Below are 18,126 nucleotides of genomic sequence, written 5' to 3'. Positions count from 1 at the left end.
GAGGCACAGCACCAGCCGGGTCAACAGCGGCTTCGCCCCGCAGTATCGACACAGCCTCAGCCAGGACAAGAGCAGCTTCGTCCCGCACTAGAGGCGCAGCCTCAGCCGGGGCAACAGCGGTCTCACCCCGCGCAGGAGGCGCAGCCACGTTTAGCGCCTGCTGCCCGCTAACCCCCTCCCCACTATCATCCACAGCAGGTCCCGCTGCAAGCTGTCTGTGAGGACACATTATTTTCTTATGGCCCACATCTCCACACTCAAAACATTTCATGTTCCCAGAACTAGCATACACCATGTAGAACCCTTCTTCATGTTTGACACGGAAGGAGACATCCAGTGTCTGCGTGGGGGAGTCTAAAAACATGAACACTTGCCTCCGAAGGGACTGAACATGCTTCAACTTGGCGTCCTTACAGCCCAGACTCACTGTCCGGAAGCCACTAGCAAATCTTCCAAAGCGCTTCAGTTCCTGCTCCAAAGTCGCATTGGGAATAAACGGAGGCACCCCCGACACAGTGATCCAAGTGGAGGGCACCGCGAGGGGAGAAACCTGCATAAATTCATCATTCAAATACAGGCCGCTCCCCAGATAGCAAGGAAACATTGAAACAATGTTGAGTCAATATCAGGCGACGTCATTGAAGCAACGTTGAAGTGTGACGTTGACCCAACGTCACTCTTGCACCCATTTTTAACGTTGAAACAACGTCAGGTTTTGATGTTGAATCAATGTTGAAACCTGACATTGATTCGACGTTATATTTTCGAATACTGTTGACATTGAAACAATGTCAGATTCTGATATTGAAACACTGTTGAGCTATGGTGTTGATTTTCCACCTCTTTTGCACAGTTGCTTTTTATTGAAAAAAAACAAAAAAACAAAAAAGGTCAATAGACATGTATCATTTGCAAAATACTTTATTAAAAGACAAAGTTTCCTATTTACATTTCTATGTTTCACGTCACTTTTTATTATTTACTCCGGGATGGGGATGGATGATGTGCGTCCTGCGCGCCACCCGTACGATCTGGAGCATATCTGAGCCATTTCTGGACTGCTTGAGCAAAGACCAACTCAGACATAGAGTTCGCCCCTACCTGCTGCGCCAGGCCATCTAGGACAAAAATAGACACACACACAAAAAAACAAAGACAAAAAAAGGGAATTAGAGCACATGAATAAGCTCTTGTTAATTGTCTTCAGCAGGGAGAAAGTATGTAAACTCCTAGGCTGATAAACATGAAAGTCACCAGGCGGAAATCAGCAAACTGCTGCATTTGATTCCCAAAGAGCTATAAGCTGAAAATGTGATATGTCTTAGCATGGTGTGCCGTGTATCCTTTAAAAAAAAAGAAAACATGGGGTCCTCGGGCTGTACAAAGTGTACAACCCGAGGACAAAACAAGCCGAAGACCAAAGACTCCATCTCCAGATTAACCGGACATGAAAGTCTTGTTATTAAGAAAGACAAAGTAATATAGCAAAAAAAAAAAACATAGGAAATGTGAAACGCACCCAGCACATCAATTGATCCCTTTATTGTTCACTTTAGGCTCATAAAACTACAATAAATGTTAAAACTTACCAAATATGCATCTGCACAGCGCTGTCTCTTTAAATGCCCTTTTTTGCTTTGTCTGGTCCTTGTTTTTTTTCCCCTGCCCAGTTGAGTACAGAGGCCAGCTCCTTTGTAATGGCATAAACCATTACACGGCGGACTCGCACCTCCAGTGTGGTCCAGCAGCACCAATCAACGCAAAGCGTCTCACCTATAGACACATTTTAAGAGATGGAATTAGCGTGTCTCATGTCTTAAATGTGTATGCAAGTGCTTGTGTGTTTACTTCATGTAATTGATGATAGAAACATGTCATTTAGTTTTCCCTAAAGCCTGATTTTCAAGTCATACAAAGAATAAACCAAAGTATTGGCAGTACAATGTATTTCTATTCCCTTTTGTTGGATATTCATTTGTTAGTTCTTGTAACTGCTAAAAGTGTTTACTAGTTTTGGCCTGTCACATATATTTGTTATACCATGTAAACTGTGAAATTCCAAGATTTTCAAACTTGCCTTGTAATAGTGGCCTCACAGAGTCTCTGGAATCTGCAGGAAAAAAAAAAAAAATCACAACAAGATGACATTCAGGAGTATAAATTGGGGGGGGTTTTTTTAGATAAGAGTACAATGACATTGTGATGCAGCTTTAAAGCTTTTTTATAAGCATACCATCTATAGGGAAGACATCAGACTGCATGCTGGCGAGATCGCAAAGCTGTGTCGGCTTGTGCCGGAGTGGCGAAAGGTGCTGGAAGCTGGGTGGGGCATTACGATGGTTGCTATCAGTGAGCTGGGGGGCAGACTGCGGAGTGATGAGGGCTGTTTAGAAAAAGATAATTTTTAAGTATTTAAGAATACAGACAACTTGTCAAAAAAGTTTCCTCGTGTCAGACACAGATATGTACACAGACACTAGACAGTATTTTATTACCTGGTATTTTCACTCGAGGGGCCTGGGGAAACCGTTTTTTTGTAGGCTGCTCATCCTCTGAGTCCGTATATGTGTACAGGGGATTTGGTCTAAAGAAAAGAAATTAAAAACGGTCTTAAGTAATTGTAAATATGCTTTTGGCATATTGTTTCCTAAAGTTAGTTTGATTTCTAACAACACACACAGGAAACAGAGACGTGCAAGAAGGTACAGTATACAATGAATTTTTGAAGTGCACAAGTGTACACGGCTTTGCATTTTTAAAAAGTTTACAAGCTTCCACTTTTTGGACTATATTATGTGGTGATATTGCAGTATGCAAGCACCACAGATATGTATAAAAGACAAGATCATAAATTCTTAACAATCAAAGATATGTTTGTGAATAAAAAGGTTTTACTTGTGCTTTCTTTTAAGACTGGTCTGGGTTTCTTCTTCGGACTGAAGGTCAGATCACAGCGTTCACGTGGATATCTCTGAAGACTGCGTTCTGCTTCGTGAAATGTGCCTGGAAATACAAACACAATGTACGGCCAGACATAAATTACGTGTGGACAAAAGGTGCAAACGCATAGAAAAATCAGCGTTTTCAAAAATACGCTGGTACGTGTGGACGTAGCCTTATTCATTATTCAAGGCACAAACGGAAAGTCATGTACGCGTGCAACGTACAGTCACGTGGGCATGCTGCGTGAGCATTCAAACTGAGTCTAAAGTTTTCGTGTGCGAATTGAAGCGGGTGCTCTCCAATCATCAAAAGTAACAAAGTCATTGAACACGTTTATACAGTTAACTTTACGTTTATCAATCATATATCACAGATTTAGAATTTTTTGTAGTACTAAGCAACTACAGAGCGAAAGTCTGGGTCAAGCGCCGAGGCGACGGCAAGAACAAAGGAAACGAAGCGTTAAAGCTAGCTTTGTAAGGGAATATAATGAAGAAATTATTAAACGAAAATGTTTTCTTTGTTGATATACTTTGTTCGCAGTGCAATTTATTTGTTGCCGGATTGTAAGAAGTAGACACAATTTCGACGTAAATAACAGTAAAAAACTTGTTAATGTACAACATTAACGAGGTTTTTTTACTGTTATTCAAATGCAAACATGGAAATAACGAGTAGGAAAAAAAAATCATTCATTCTTACCTTATACTAATCGTGGTGCAGGCCAGTGCAGTGCATGAACTGATGCCTTCTCCGGTCAATTCCGCTGAGAGTAAATCAAATGTCCCGCTCTACTGTAGAAGACAATGAATACCTGGGAGGATGTACCAATGTGAGAGGGGTGCTGCAGAATAGTCCAAGTGATTGCTGCTTTAATTTCCCGGTCAACTATACATAAATTGCACGTAGACATGATTTTTTAAAGCTGGTGAACTAGACCAAGTCATTGATAACAAATGAACAATAAATCTACTTTCTCTGGTACTTTATACCCGATCAGTTGCAGTGCAATTTAATGCTCAACTACAAATCGATGGTTTTTGATGGTGACCGGAGCCGAATGATCGTCAACTATAAATAGACCTTTTCTCGACGTTGTTGTTGTCACCTGGTCGACTATAAATAGATCAAATATCAATGACAAAAAAACAACGGTGAATCAACATCGTTACAACGTCTCTATAGTAAGACCGTCGGTTTACCACAGTATTTCAATGTTGTTACAACATTGGCATTTCAACCCCGACCATATACGACGGTTCGGATGAAAAATCAACATAGATTCAATGTCGTCTTGCTATCTGGGTCTCTATAAGCCGATTGACAAACCCCTGCTCTGTAAGGAATATGACAACCGCTTTATTCATACGTGAAGCATACGAAATGTTTCCATGCCCCACCCGCTCACCTACAGCCAACAACACCTGCTCAACAGTGGTGCTCGGCTGCGGCACCACCCTGACTCCATGCTTCAAAGACAGGGACAGCGTCTCACTGGACGCCATCCCCGTCAAACTGAAAAACAAACTACACAATCACAGACAGCTATGAAACAATCATACAATAAAAACAGCAAGAAAAAAACGGGGGAAAAAAACATTCAGTGAAAAAACCACACGCTCTCACTCAGACACACCAAACTCACCACCACCAGACTCCCAGCATGCAGTGTGACAGAGAGAGAGAGGGAGAGAGAGAAAGAGAGAGAGAGAGGGGCAGAGAGGGAGAGAGAGGAACAGAGAGGGAGAGAGAGGAGCAGAGAGGGAGAGAGGAACAGAGAGGGAGAGAGAGGGAGAGAGAGGGGCAGAGAGGGAGAGAGAGGAACAGAGAGGGAGAGAGAGGAGCAGAGAGAGAGAGAGGAACAGAGAGGGAGAGAGGAACAGAGAGGGAGAAAGAGGGAGAGAGAGGGGCAGAGAGGGAGAGAGAGGAGCAGAGAGGGAGAGAGAGGAACAGAGAGGGAGAGAGAGGGAGAGAGAGGAGCAGAGAGAGAGAGGAGCAGAGAGGGAGAGAGAGAGAGGGAGAGAGAGGAGCAGAGAGGGAGAGAGGGAGAGAGAGGGAGAGAGAGGAGCAGAGAGAGAGAGGAACAGAGAGAGAGGGACAGAGAGGGAGAGAGAGGGAGAGAGAGGAGCAGAGAGAGAGAGAGGGACAGAGAGAGAGGGACAGAGAGGGAGAGAGAGGAGCAGAGGGAGAGAGAGGAGCAGAGAGGGAGAGAGAGGAACAGAGAGGGAGAGAGAGGAACAGAGAGGGAGAGAGGAACAGAGAGGGAGAGAGAGGAACAGAGAGGGAGAGAGAGGAGCAGAGAGGGAGAGAGGAACAGAGGGTCTTAGGGAGAGAGAGGGAGAGAGAGGGGCAGAGAGGGAGAGAGAGGAACAGAGAGGGAGAGAGAGGAGCAGAGAGAGAGAGAGGAACAGAGAGGGAGAGAGGAACAGAGAGGGAGAAAGAGGGAGAGAGAGGGGCAGAGAGGGAGAGAGAGGAGCAGAGAGGGAGAGAGAGGAACAGAGAGGGAGAGAGAGGGAGAGAGAGGAGCAGAGAGAGAGAGGAACAGAGAGGGAGAGAGAGGGAGAGAGAGGAGCAGAGAGGGAGAGAGGGACAGAGAGGGAGAGGGGGACAGAGAGGGAGAGAGAGGGAGAGAGAGGAACAGAAAGGGAGAGAGAGGGAGAGAGAGGAGCAGAAAGAGAGAGAGGGACAGAGAGGGAGAGAGAGGAGCAGAGGGAGAGAGAGGAGCAGAGGGAGAGAGAGGGAGAGAGAGCGGCAGAGAGGGAGAGAGAGGAACAGAGAGGGAGAGAGAGGAGCAGAGAGAGAGAGAGGAGCAGAGAGGGAGAGAGGAACAGAGAGGGAGAGAGAGGGAGAGAGAGGGGCAGAGAGGGAGAGAGAGGAACAGAGAGGGAGAGAGAGGAGCAGAGAGAGAGAGGACAGAGAGGAGAGAGGAACAGAGAGGGAGAAGAGGGAGAGAGAGGGCAGAGAGGAGAGAGAGGAACAGAGAGGGAGAGAGAGGAGCAGAGAGAGAGAGAGGAGCAGAGAGGAGAGAGGAACAGGAGGGAGAGAGAGGGAGAGAGGAGGGAGACAGAGAGGAGAGAGGAGAGAGAGAGAGAGGAACAGAGAGGGAGAGAGGAACAGAGAGGGAGAAAGAGGGAGAGAGAGGGGCAGAGAGGGAGAGAGAGGAGCAGAGAGGGAGAGAGAGGAACAGAGAGGGAGAGAGAGGGAGAGAGAGGAGCAGAGAGAGAGAGAAGCAGAGAGGGAGAGAGAGAGAGGGAGAGAGGGAGAGAGAGGGAGAGAGAGGAGCAGAGAGAGAGAGGAACAGAGAGAGAGGGACAGAGAGGGAGAGAGAGGGAGAGAGAGGAGCAGAGAGAGAGAGAGGGACAGAGAGAGAGGGACAGAGAGGGAGAGAGAGGAACAGAGGGAGAGAGAGGAGCAGAGAGGGAGAGAGAGGAACAGAGAGGGAGAGAGAGGAACAGAGAGGGAGAGAGAGGAACAGAGAGGGAGAGAGGAACAGAGAGGGAGAGAGAGGGGCAGAGAGGGAGAGAGAGGAACAGAGAGGGAGAGAGGAACAGAGAGGGAGAGAGGAACAGAGAGGGAGAGAGAGGGAGAGAGGAGAGAGGCAGAGAGGGAGAGAGAGGAACAGAGAGGGAGAGAGAGGAGCAGAGAGAGAGAGAGGAGAGAGGAAGAGAGGAGAAGAGGAGAGAGGGGCAGAGAGGGAGAGAGAGGAGCAGAGAGGGAGAGAGAGGAACAGAGAGGGAGAGAGAGGGAGAGAGAGGAGCAGAGAGAGAGAGGAACAGAGAGGGAGAGAGAGGGAGAGAGAGGAGCAGAGAGGGAGAGAGGGACAGAGAGGGAGAGGGGGACAGAGAGGGAGAGAGAGGGAGAGAGAGGAACAGAAAGGGAGAGAGAGGGAGAGAGAGGAGCAGAAAGAGAGAGAGGGACAGAGAGGGAGAGAGAGGAGCAGAGGGAGAGAGGAGCAGAGAGGGAGAGAGGAGCAGAGAGGGAGAGAGAGGGAGAGAGAGGAGCAGAGAGAGAGAGAGGGACAGAGAGGGAGAGAGAGGAGCAGAGAGGGGAGAGAGGAGCAGAGAGGGAGAGAGGGAGAGAGGAGCAGAGAGGGAGAGAGAGAGGAGCAGAGAGAGAGAGGGACAGAGAGGGAGAGAGAGGAGCAGAGAGAGAGAGAGGGACAGAGAGCGAGAGAGAGGAGCAGAGAGGGAGAGAGAGGAGCAGAGGGAGAGAGAGGAGCAGAGAGCGAGAGAGAGGAGCAGAGAGGGAGAGAGAGGAGCAGAGGGAGAGAGAGGAGCAGAGAGGGAGAGAGGAGCAGAGAGGGAGAGAGAGGGAGAGAGAGGAGCAGAGAGAGAGAGAGGGACAGAGAGGGAGAGAGAGGAGCAGAGAGGGAGAGAGAGGAGCAGAGAGGGAGAGAGAGGAACAGAGATGGAACAAGAGCAGGTGAGACACACATGTTAGTCAAATGGTTGTTTGCCAAAACTCATCAGAACATGTATCTAGTACCTAGTGTAACTTTTTAGATACCATTTGTTACTTTTCAAATTCTATATTTATGAAGTTATGCTGGCTTGTTTGAACAACAAGGCTAAATAATTATATAAACTTTTCTGAATCTAAATAGTGTACTTTGGTAGAATTAAAAAAATACGTGTAGTGCAGGTCTATGATGATTGTTAGTGCTACTATCATCTAGTTTTGATTCTGGTTCTGGATCTTTGGTTAAGTCCTAAGTAGTCCTGATTTTGAACTGTTGTAGTCCTGTTTAATTCTGGATCAGTTCTGGGTCTGGTTGAATTGGGGTTTAGTCCTCGTGTCTTGATACAGCCCCGACTTTGTTCTGCCTTGCTGCTTAATTAAAAACCTAGTTTAAGGTGTCCTACATATGTGATATATATTTTTTTCCTATATGAAGTCATTCTTTTTTGAACAAAACTCAAAACAGAGCCTAATAATCTTTCAGTCATTTCTACCCTCACTTAATTTCCTTTTGCTGCTCAGCTCTCACACAGTGGCTCAGCTATGGTCCAATCCCTCACAGTTTTCAAAAGTGCTTGAAAAACTTTTTGCGCAAAGACTTGATAGTTTTATTGAAAAATATCAACTAATAAATGAAAATCAATTTGGATTTCGTAAAAATAGATCAACGGCATTAGCATTGTTGACTTTCATTGACGATATTTCATCTGCAACCCATAATAATAAATATACAGTTGGGGTATTTGTTGATTTAAAAAAAGCTTTTGATACCTTACAACATTCTATTTTGATTTCTAAATTGTATAATTATGGTGTGAGAGGAGTGGCATTGAATTGGTTAAGGAGTTATTTAGAAAATAGATCGCAATATGTACATTATCTCGGTAACACCTCTGAAAGATTGAAGATTGTATGTGGCGTTCCTCAAGGTTCTATTTTGGGACCTAAACTTTTTAATTTATATATTAATGATATCTGTGACGTATCAAAAAGCTTAAATTCTATTTTATTTGCAGATGACACAAATTTTTATTGCTCAGGAGAGAATTTGAAAGATTTGGTTGAAATTATGACTTCTGAGATGTTAAGATTAAAAATATGGTTTGATATAAATAAATTATCCTTGAATTTGACAAAAACGAAATTCATGATATTTGGCAATCGTGTAAAGGAGGATGAAGTCATTATGTCCATTGATGGAGAATTGATTGAAAGAGTTACTGAATTTCGTTTTTTGGGTGTAATAGTAGATGAAAATTTGACGTGGAAATCACATATTGAGTATATTAGAAAGAAGATGGTTAAAAACATTTATATTTTGGGAAATGTAAGAGATTTATTAGACTATAAAACAATGCGCATTTTATATTTTTCATTGTTTTTCTCATATTTTAGTTATTGTGTTGAAATCTGGGGGAACACATATGAGAATACTATAAAACCTTTAAACTTATTACAGAAGAAAGTGATACGAATGATTCATAATGTTAAATATCGAGAACATACAAATAAATTATTTAAAAAATCGAAATTATTAAAATTAGGAGATTTAGTGAAATTATGGACACTATTAATTATGTTTAAGGCTATGAATTGTATGAATTTACATTGTTTTAAAAAGTGTTACATGCTTAAAACGATAACTCAATATGAAGAATGTGAATGAAATTGGGGTTCATTGAAAAAGGATCCATTATAATTTTTTTGTTTTATTTATTTTAATTTTATTTTTATGTGGAGTGGTATATTCTGATTGTAAATTTGTATATTTTGATTGTAAATTTGTTGTTTGGTTTGGGTTAGGACCGGAGATAAATGTTAATGTTAGTTTGTTCCTTGATTTTTGGTGCCCACTTGTAATATAAGTTGGATTGTAGATAGGGGGCAGGGTTTAATAAGAATATTTTCTTCTTCCTGCTCCTTTTCACACATGGTTGTAGTGCTTTTTTGATAGAAAGTGTGGTTGGTTTGTTTGAATTGTTGTACTAACTGTGAAATAAATAAATAAATGAAATGAAATGAAATGAAATATTGTGGCAAATCACATGCGAGGATATAGGATAATATCATTATGTGAAAAACAGAGAGGGTGAGAGACGCGACAGTCAGGTGGAGCGTGCGTCTGTCCTCTCAGTAAGTGAGTGAGACAGTAGACAACGGTGAGGAGGGCTGTGCGAAAGCAAAAACACATAAATATGCCTGACACCTGTAAACGTAGCAGCATCTGGCTGCAGCTTAAAGACTTTTTTTGTCTCGGTCTTGGTCTTGGTCTTGGTCTCGTCTCGACTTGGTCTTGGTCTTGGTCTTGATACCCTCTGGTCTTGGTCTTGTCTTGGTCTCGGATTAGGCGGTCTTGACTACAAGTCTAGCTTCCACCACAAAAAAAAAAAATCACACTTCATGCACAGCTCTCTCTCTCTCTCTCGGTACTTCAAGAACAGTTTCCCGTCTCAAATCTCTGTTTTCTGCATTATTCATTTGCTTATTACCCACTAGTCTACCGTTGTTTACAGCGCTGTCGGCCGCTGTCTTTTTTCTCTCTCTTTTTTTTTTTGTTAAATTAAATGACCTCGGACAAGAAAGCCTAATTTCTGCTGTTCAATACTGAAGAAATTCAAACTTTTTAAAATTATGAAAAATTGCAGAATATTTTTAAGGTTATCTGCTATAAAAAGCCAGGCCAGGAAAATCTCCTTCATGTTTTTCTGTGTTTTATTCGTGGTTACTTTGACACAAAGGCATCTGCTGTGATGTTCACGTCTCTGATAAAGTCTCACGTGTATCAGTACTGATAAATGATCAGAATTATAATATTTCTGACTAAAATTGAATCGAATCGGGACCTTGTGAACCGGAATTGAATGGATTATAGAAATCAGTGATGATACCCAGCCCTAGTGAGCAGCCTAGGCCCGACAGAAGTGGATGTAGCTGTGGGTAATAAGAAAAGATAAGAACGATTGATAACTTTTTTGTTAAGTTAAGGCCTGATCCATCTGAAATTCATAGCCAGTGCTCTGACACGGAGCCATCAATCTTTGAACGCTGAAAAAGCAGCAGTGTATCCAGAAAACACATTATATGCTGCAATAAATGCACTGCCCAAGTGTCCCCTCTCCCCACTGCCTTTCAGCAGCAGGCAGCAGCAAACAGGTCGTCAGAGGAGCCGATGATGATGATTAAGTTTAATATTGTCTGCAATATTGCCAAAAAGTGCCAACGCACTTTAAGCTCAAGCACAAGATTGTTAGTTAATCATTTACAAATCAATATTGTCTGTATGGACAGCAATTTCCCCCCCCAAAAAGTGCACATGTAAAACTGCGGTGTTAAGCAATGCGGTTGAAAAATTTGGGCGCGCCTAACTTTTGTGCTGGTGCGCCTAACCAGTGCAACCGTGGAAAAAGGTTAGTCTAGAGCCCTGCATTTTAATTTATTACATTTTCTTATATTCATACTGATTGATGAACTTTTAGATAAACTGTCTATATGTGGCTGATTTTCAATGATACTTCTGCAAACATGCCTATGTCTAATAAAATGCACGATAAAGCACCTGCTGTTGTAGTTGATGCTATTGCTATTTGTCGTTATCAACCACATGTTGATTTTGCCTGCATGTGTGTAGACCTGAAGACACTTTGTGATCTAATATGTGCATGGCAGAGACAAGAGTTCTGAAAGGTTCCCTTCAGTTCAGTATATCAGTTTAAAGACTTTCAAACATGAATGTCTGTGTTTTCCCTGAAAAAGCATCTTCAACAATGGTGTTCTCTATAAGTGAGAGCTTTGACAAACATTTAACATCTTTCAGTGATTTCACTGGTTTTCTTTCTGTTTTATAAAGACTGTGCACATAATCACACTGACATAATTACAGTGACATCCTCCCAAAATTGGTCTACTGTGGGAACAGCAAATTACAATTTAGAGTTACAATGCAAAGTAACAGGTTTGATTTTTTTGGTGAGTCATTTTGAGCAAACCTTTTCTTTGCCAGCAGTCACTGGATAAAAGGCCCGTGCTGGATGATTTTATTTTAGGATGAGTCTATCTTCCAAAATGTCGGTAGCAAAGGTCATGAGGACCTTAGAGAAATATACTGCAGTCCCAAGCTGACTACTGTCAGACGAGGGGAGGAGGACAATTACAAAAACCTGGTAATAAATCCTTGATGATAAATAGTTCTGAATCTGACAGATGCTGCTTTAAAAGAACTCTCGCAATATCTTTGTTTCCAATAAAAATAGTCTCAAGTGTTTGTACACTTTTATCTACTGGTCCTCCATATTTCACCACCAACACCCAATTCCACTTTGGTCTCACCGTTCGCTCTTCCATCCTGTGCCCGTGCCTTTGACTGTCTTCCTGGCTATCAGGTGGCGGGGAGACACTCCGGCCCTGTGGGTCCACCCAGCTGTACAGATTGTTGGTAATGTAGCCGCCAGGAGTCGGTCCCATGGAGCACACAGATATGTTCAGCGTCTTGCATCCTTTCAGCACCTGTATTCCAAGGACAGCGAGGTTGCAGATTCCATTAAAGTGTAACAGCAGACTTTATACCCTCGCATGTGTTATTTCATGTTATTTGGACACTCAAAAACAGCCACCCTAAATGTGATATTTTATTGCAGAAAAGTTTGGTGTTCAATTAACCAGGGCTCAGTATGCTCTAATGTCACCCGTCCAATTCCACTAGTCACCGGAAAAATACATTTTAAGGAATGTGACATATCTGAAAACATTTGGACTTAAGAAAGACAAAAGAAAACTGATAATTGACTAATCAGCTATTTGATTTGCATTTAAACAATGCCATACTGTTAGCTTTTTGTTGTTTGCTTGTTTGTTTTACTGTAGATTATGCAAAAAGTGACAGGGCAATGATAGAGACAAATGAGACCTTGAAGCATTAGTTGAAGAAGTTCAGACTGTTCAAGATGAGCTTTTATTTGGTGACATTATAACACACCGACAACTGACAGGAGCTGAAACCAGAGATGGAGGGAATGGATCCAAAAAAATGGATTTAAATGTTTTTAAAGAACCTACAAGAAGTTCAATGCCAACTAGGGACAAGATCAAATAAGGAAGAACAAAACATGCATGTACATGAAAGACAAAAAATGGCTTTTATGGCCAGTTTTCCTTGTTTTAACACTGTGTTTATCTTCACTACAATGAAATCTTTTGTATTTTCTGAGTCATATATTTTCAGTGGCAGACAAAAATACAAACAAAAGTAGGCATTATTACTACTACTACTTTTTGCTACTGGGGACCCTACACAACTAAAACCTGTATACATGGGAATACATGTCTACATGAACTTAATATTACCAATGACCTCTCTTAACAGGAAGAAAGCTGTAGCAGAACCAGGCAGCCATCTGCTCTGACTGATGGAGGTGAGGAGAGGTAGACAGTTCATCTTCCCCTGTTGGTTTATCTGTTGTTTATCCGGTATGATGGCGCCTGTGTTTGGCTCTGCCACTGCCGGTTGCAGTTTGTCGCGCTCTACTACTGTTGTGTTGTTTTTTTCTGCTCTACTGTTCTCACTCAGTTTTAATGATGTATTTGCTGCCCTGGTGTATGATTGCCTGGCTTTGCTATCCATCCGATCCTCTATGACGCCACACGCTGTCTCGTCGTCCTCTGGCATTTTCCACCCTCCTCCTTTAGCTGGATCCTTGTCAGACGATTTCAGTGGTCCTTCTAGACCACGGAGAAGGAGAGGGAGAAGAGGAGGTATTCAAGTAAAGCTCAGGATGTACTGGCGGCGTGGTTTGGCTGGTAAGCGACGTCGAGCGTGCGTTGTCTCCGGTGTCCAGAAAAGCTCCATGGAGGGGGACTTGTTTTCCACGGCCCTGTTTGGATACGCTGGGCCCGGCTCTTTGAGACCTTGCCACCTTAGGAGGGTTTATCCAGACTCTTCTGCGGGCTGGCTTTTTCTTCCCTCGGTGAGTGGATTCTACGAGCGTGATGGCTCGAACCCTGTGTATTTACGACCCTTAACTCGAGCCTCTGCAAATAATGAGGCTTCTAGCTCACTGAATATGGCGCTTTTTAACGCTCAATCTCTCTCTAATAAATCATTCTTGTTGAATGATGTTATATTATCTAAAAAACTCGATTTCTTATTCCTGACTGAGACCTGGCAGGGGGATGTAGACTACTCGTCACTTATTGAACTCTGCCCGGATGGCTATACTTTTATTACCCAGCCTCGGTTGTCTGGTCGGGGTGGCGGGCTTGCCATGGCTTTCCAGGACCGTTTCTCCTGCCGCTCCGTGAAAACTGGACTTTTTCGCTCGTTTGAGCTGCAGATGCTTAAAATCGGTAATAAGGATCCTTTCTACTGTGCTGTGGTGTATCGTCCACCTGGATATAACAGGTTATTTTTATCGGAGCTCAGCGACTTCTTATCCGCTACTATGAAGCTGTCTAGGGTGCTTATAGTTGGGGACTTTAACATACATGTTGATGATGACTCCGACCCTTTCGCCAGAGACTTTATGAGGATTATAGATTCTTTTCATTTGACTCAGCATGTGTCCGGTCCTACACACAGCAAAGGTCACACTCTGGACCTTGTTTTTTCTTTCGGTTTGAATATTGATTTTATTTGCTCTGAGGACATTTTTATTTCTGATCACTATGTTATTGTTTTTAACTTGTCTTTTAATGAGCCTTTATCCCCTGTCAGACGGATGGTTAAGTCTCGCATCTTAAACTCCTCCACAGCGGAGAAATTTGTGGATGCTTTTAACTTACAGCTATCTCCTCAAAATGGTGTTGATTTCTCAACCAGTTTTTTTTAATAATTATTGCCTTTCTATTTTAGATGAAATCTGTCCGTTTAAGACGAGGAGTGTTTCTGCCTCTAAATCTCCTCCTTGGCTAAATGACAGTATTCGTTGTCTTAAACGTGATTGTCGTAAAGCGGAGCGCAGGTGGAGGAAAACTCATCTAAATGTTCACCTCCTCTATCTTAAGGACCTTTTAGCTTCTTTTAATAATGCAATCAGAGATGCGAGGGCTGCCCATTTCTCACACTTGGTTACAAAGAGCAAAGGCAATCCTAAGGTGCTATTCAACACTATTAGTGACATTGTTACTCCTGCTCTGCCTGCGGCCCCTATTTTTTCTAACGAGGACTGTGAAAATTTTCTCTCTTTTCTGCTTGCAAAAATTCATAACGTGAGAATGAGTTTTACATACTCAGCACCTGTTATCTCGATCTCTACCCCATCCCGGCCCATTGTCTTGGATACTTTCTCTCCGGTTTCACTACCTGAGCTAGTGAAATTAGTGAATTCAGTAAAAGCATCTTCCTGTTCACTTGACATTATACCTGCATCATTATTCAAAAATGTCTTCCAGTCTATTGGCCCATGTGTGCTCACCTTAATCAACTCTTCACTGGCATCTGGTATAGTTCCGGTTTATTTTAAAAACGCTGCTATTCTCCCACTTTTAAAAAAACCTCAACTAGACCCCTCTCTTTGGAGCAGCTACAGACCCATCTCTAAATTACCGTTAATCGCTAAGCTTCTAGAAAAGGTTGTGGCTAAGCAACTTATGGCAGCTCTAGATAAACATGGCATTTACGATAAGTTTCAGTCCGGTTTTCGTCAATTTCATTCCACGGAGACAGCTCTTCTTAGGGTCTCAAGTGATATCTTGATGGATAATGATGCAGGAAAATGCTCTGTTCTACTCATGTTGGACCTCACATCAGCTTTCGACACAGTTGACCATCACATCCTCATTGAAAGGCTGAAAAAATGGGTTGGTGTATCTGGAACTGCATTAGAGTGGTTCTCCTCTTATCTCCATCACCGATCCTTTTCTGTGGCAGTCTCCGATTTTAGGTCATCCTCTACCTCCCTTACTTATGGTGTCCCTCAAGGGTCAGTTTTGGGGCCTTTATTGTTTTTAATTTATCTTCTTCCCCTCCAGCATATAATGGGCTCTTTTGAGGACATTTCTTATCATTGTTATGCTGATGATATTCAGTTGTACATTTCTTTTATGCCCGAGGATTTATCTAAGCTTCAGCGTCTGAATGATTGCTTAGATTTGATCAAACGTTGGATGGCTGCAAATTTCCTCCAACTCAACGAGGGGAAAACCGAAGTCCTCGTATGTACCCCTGATAGATTTCTATCGCAGATAGTGAAAGCCCTTGGTCCTCTCTCACTCTATGTTAAATCCTCTATCAGGAATCTAGGTGTCACCTTTGACTCGAGTCTCACATTGGATGGGCATGTCAATTCTCTGGTTCGGTCTTGTTTTTATCATTTAAGAAATGTGGCTAGGCTAAGCCCGATTTTATCTCGATCTGAACTGGAGATTGCTATACATGCATTTATCTCGTCACGCTTGGATTATTGTAATTCGCTGTTTATGTGTCTTAGCAAAGGTTCTCTGGATCGTCTGCAGGTTGTCCAAAACGCTGCAGCTAGGCTTTTGACAAAATCCTCCAAGTACTCACATGTGACACCGTTGTTATCTCAGTTACACTGGCTTCCTGTTAAATTTAGAGTCGATTTTAAGATCCTGGTCTTGACCTACAGAGCTGTGCACGGACTGGCACCTGCCTACATCTTTGATCTGCTACAGCCTTATGTCCCTAGCAGGTCTTTGAGGTCATCTGATCTGGGCTTACTTGCTATAAAAAATACTAAGAGGAGGACTAAGGGTGATAGAGCTTTTGCCACTGTGGCCCCTAGACTGTGGAACTCTCTCCCCCAAGCATTAAGAACTGTGGACTCAGTAGCTGTTTTTAAAAAACAACTCAAAACTCACCTTTTTAAAACTGCTTTTGGTTAATTTTTTGCCTGTTTTATTTAGTCTTTTTAAATCTTTTTATGACTTGTAATTTTATGTGCAGCACTTTGTGATTCTGTCTTGAAAGGTGCTATATAAATGAAAATTTATTTATTTATTTATTTAAAGGACAAGCTGTGGAAGAAGGTCTGAGATTTATAATAACCAGTGATTCAATTCAAAGTGATATATAAACATGAAGGGGGGGGGGTGAAGGAGAAACACTGGTAAGCAACTTGGAGAAACTGTTGCTGTGATTTGGCAACATGAACATTACAAAACAAACAATCATAAACAACATAACATTATATAAATAAAACTGAACTGAATTCAAAGTCCCCAGCAGCTCCAATTGTTATTTCTGCAAGTGATGCAAACGGTGTAGGGAGAGGAAACAAGAGCAAGGATGAAGAGCTGTCTATTGAATCCAGCTGCGACAACAACGACACAAACCCCTGCATGTATCAGTCTTCCTCACCATGCTGCGCCCTTGCCTGGTCCCATAACAGTAGAATTATAGACAGTCACTGCTCACCAGACTTGGAGGCCATGTCCATTCAGCGCAGGCGATTTTATCTATCTCATGAGCTAACAGTAGCCATAGTTACCGTTGTTTACATCCCTCTGGATGCTAATTTTAGCACTCAACCACCTCCAACTTATTATAAGTTAACAGCAGAGAGGGACCTGTTGGGTGTCCATATTGTTGCTAGGGACTCTAAGCCATGTTTGAAATCTGTACTCCCCAAATTGCACCAGGGGGGACAGGACACTGGACTGTGTGTACAGTAACATCAACCATGTCTACAGCGCAGCATCCCTCCACCGCCTTCTGACAACCTCTCTCTGATCCTCATCCCTTCCTCCACCCCCCCTCAGGAAACAAACCCCTCCAAGCAAGTTAAAACATGGCCAGATGATGCTCCAGCTACAGGACTGGTTTGAGCTGACAGACTCGTCCATCTTTGAACAGCTTGACCTGGAAACCTTCACTCAGTCTGTGCTCTTCTACATTAAGTGCTGTGTAGAGAATGTGACAGTGACTAAAACCATCCAGGTTTTTCTTAAATGAAAACCTTGGATGACGAGTGAAGTCCTGGCTCTAAACAGAACACATAACTCAGCCTTCAGGCTGAGGGACAGTTCTCTGTACAGCCAACCTGAGGAGCTCTTCCTCAGAGACAACAACGCCCGCCAGGTGTGGAGAGGCATCCAAGCCACCCAACCCCCGACAGCAGCCTAAGGCTACGTCCACACTAATGCGTTTTCGTTTGAAAACGCATCGTTTTCTCTCCGTTTTGGCCTCCCGTCCACACTGAGACAGCGTTTTCCTCAAGGAAAAATGCCGCATTTTGAAAACGCTCTCGAAAACACATACATTTCAAAACGCAGCTGTCCCGTCGCAGTGTGGACCCTCAAAAACGCAGACTTTCTAAAACGATGACGCATTTTAGTCATGTGATGCAGTCATGTGACTAATTAAACAAAGATAGCGGAGTGCATTATACAGCAGTTGTTTTGATTGCTCTCAATTTTGACAAAAAAGATTCATATCAGTTTGTACATGCTCCAGATAGCTTTTCCTTAAATTCTTTAATTCTCACTCGCTTTTGCACATGCGAAGGACTGGAACGTAAGCACTTTCATCCGTTTCAATGTGGACGCACACCTCTGTGAAAACGACTGAAAGCGCTAGTGTGGACGCGGAGCGTTTTCAGACAAAAATGCCATTTTCAAATCTATCCGGGCTAGTGTGGATAGATATGCCTGAAACTCACAGAGTGCAACACCTTCTTTGCTCAGTTTGAGGCTGATACAGACTGGTATAGACATCCTCAATGACTACAGATCTATAGCCCTCACGTCTGTAGTCAGGAAATGTTTTGAGCAGAT

General features: G+C 43.0%; 1 protein-coding gene across 3 annotated transcripts in view; it reads right to left on the bottom strand.

Annotated features, from left to right (window-relative positions):
* Positions 1–18,126, bottom strand: part of whrnb (whirlin b) — a 133,485-nt gene that overhangs the window by 75,903 nt on the left and 39,456 nt on the right. For all 3 annotated transcript variants that reach the window (XM_005472908.4, XM_005472909.4, XM_025896930.1), the window contains exon 2: positions 11,728–11,904. In XM_005472908.4, the coding sequence (XP_005472965.1) occupies positions 11,728–11,904 (177 nt within the window). The remainder of the gene's footprint in view (positions 1–11,727; positions 11,905–18,126) is intronic.

Source organism: Oreochromis niloticus, linkage group LG12, assembly GCF_001858045.2.
Source record: "Oreochromis niloticus isolate F11D_XX linkage group LG12, O_niloticus_UMD_NMBU, whole genome shotgun sequence".
Classification (NCBI taxonomy): domain Eukaryota; kingdom Metazoa; phylum Chordata; class Actinopteri; order Cichliformes; family Cichlidae; genus Oreochromis; species Oreochromis niloticus.
Note: the sequence above shows the minus strand (reverse complement) of the source record. Positions and strands in the feature narration are given on the sequence as shown.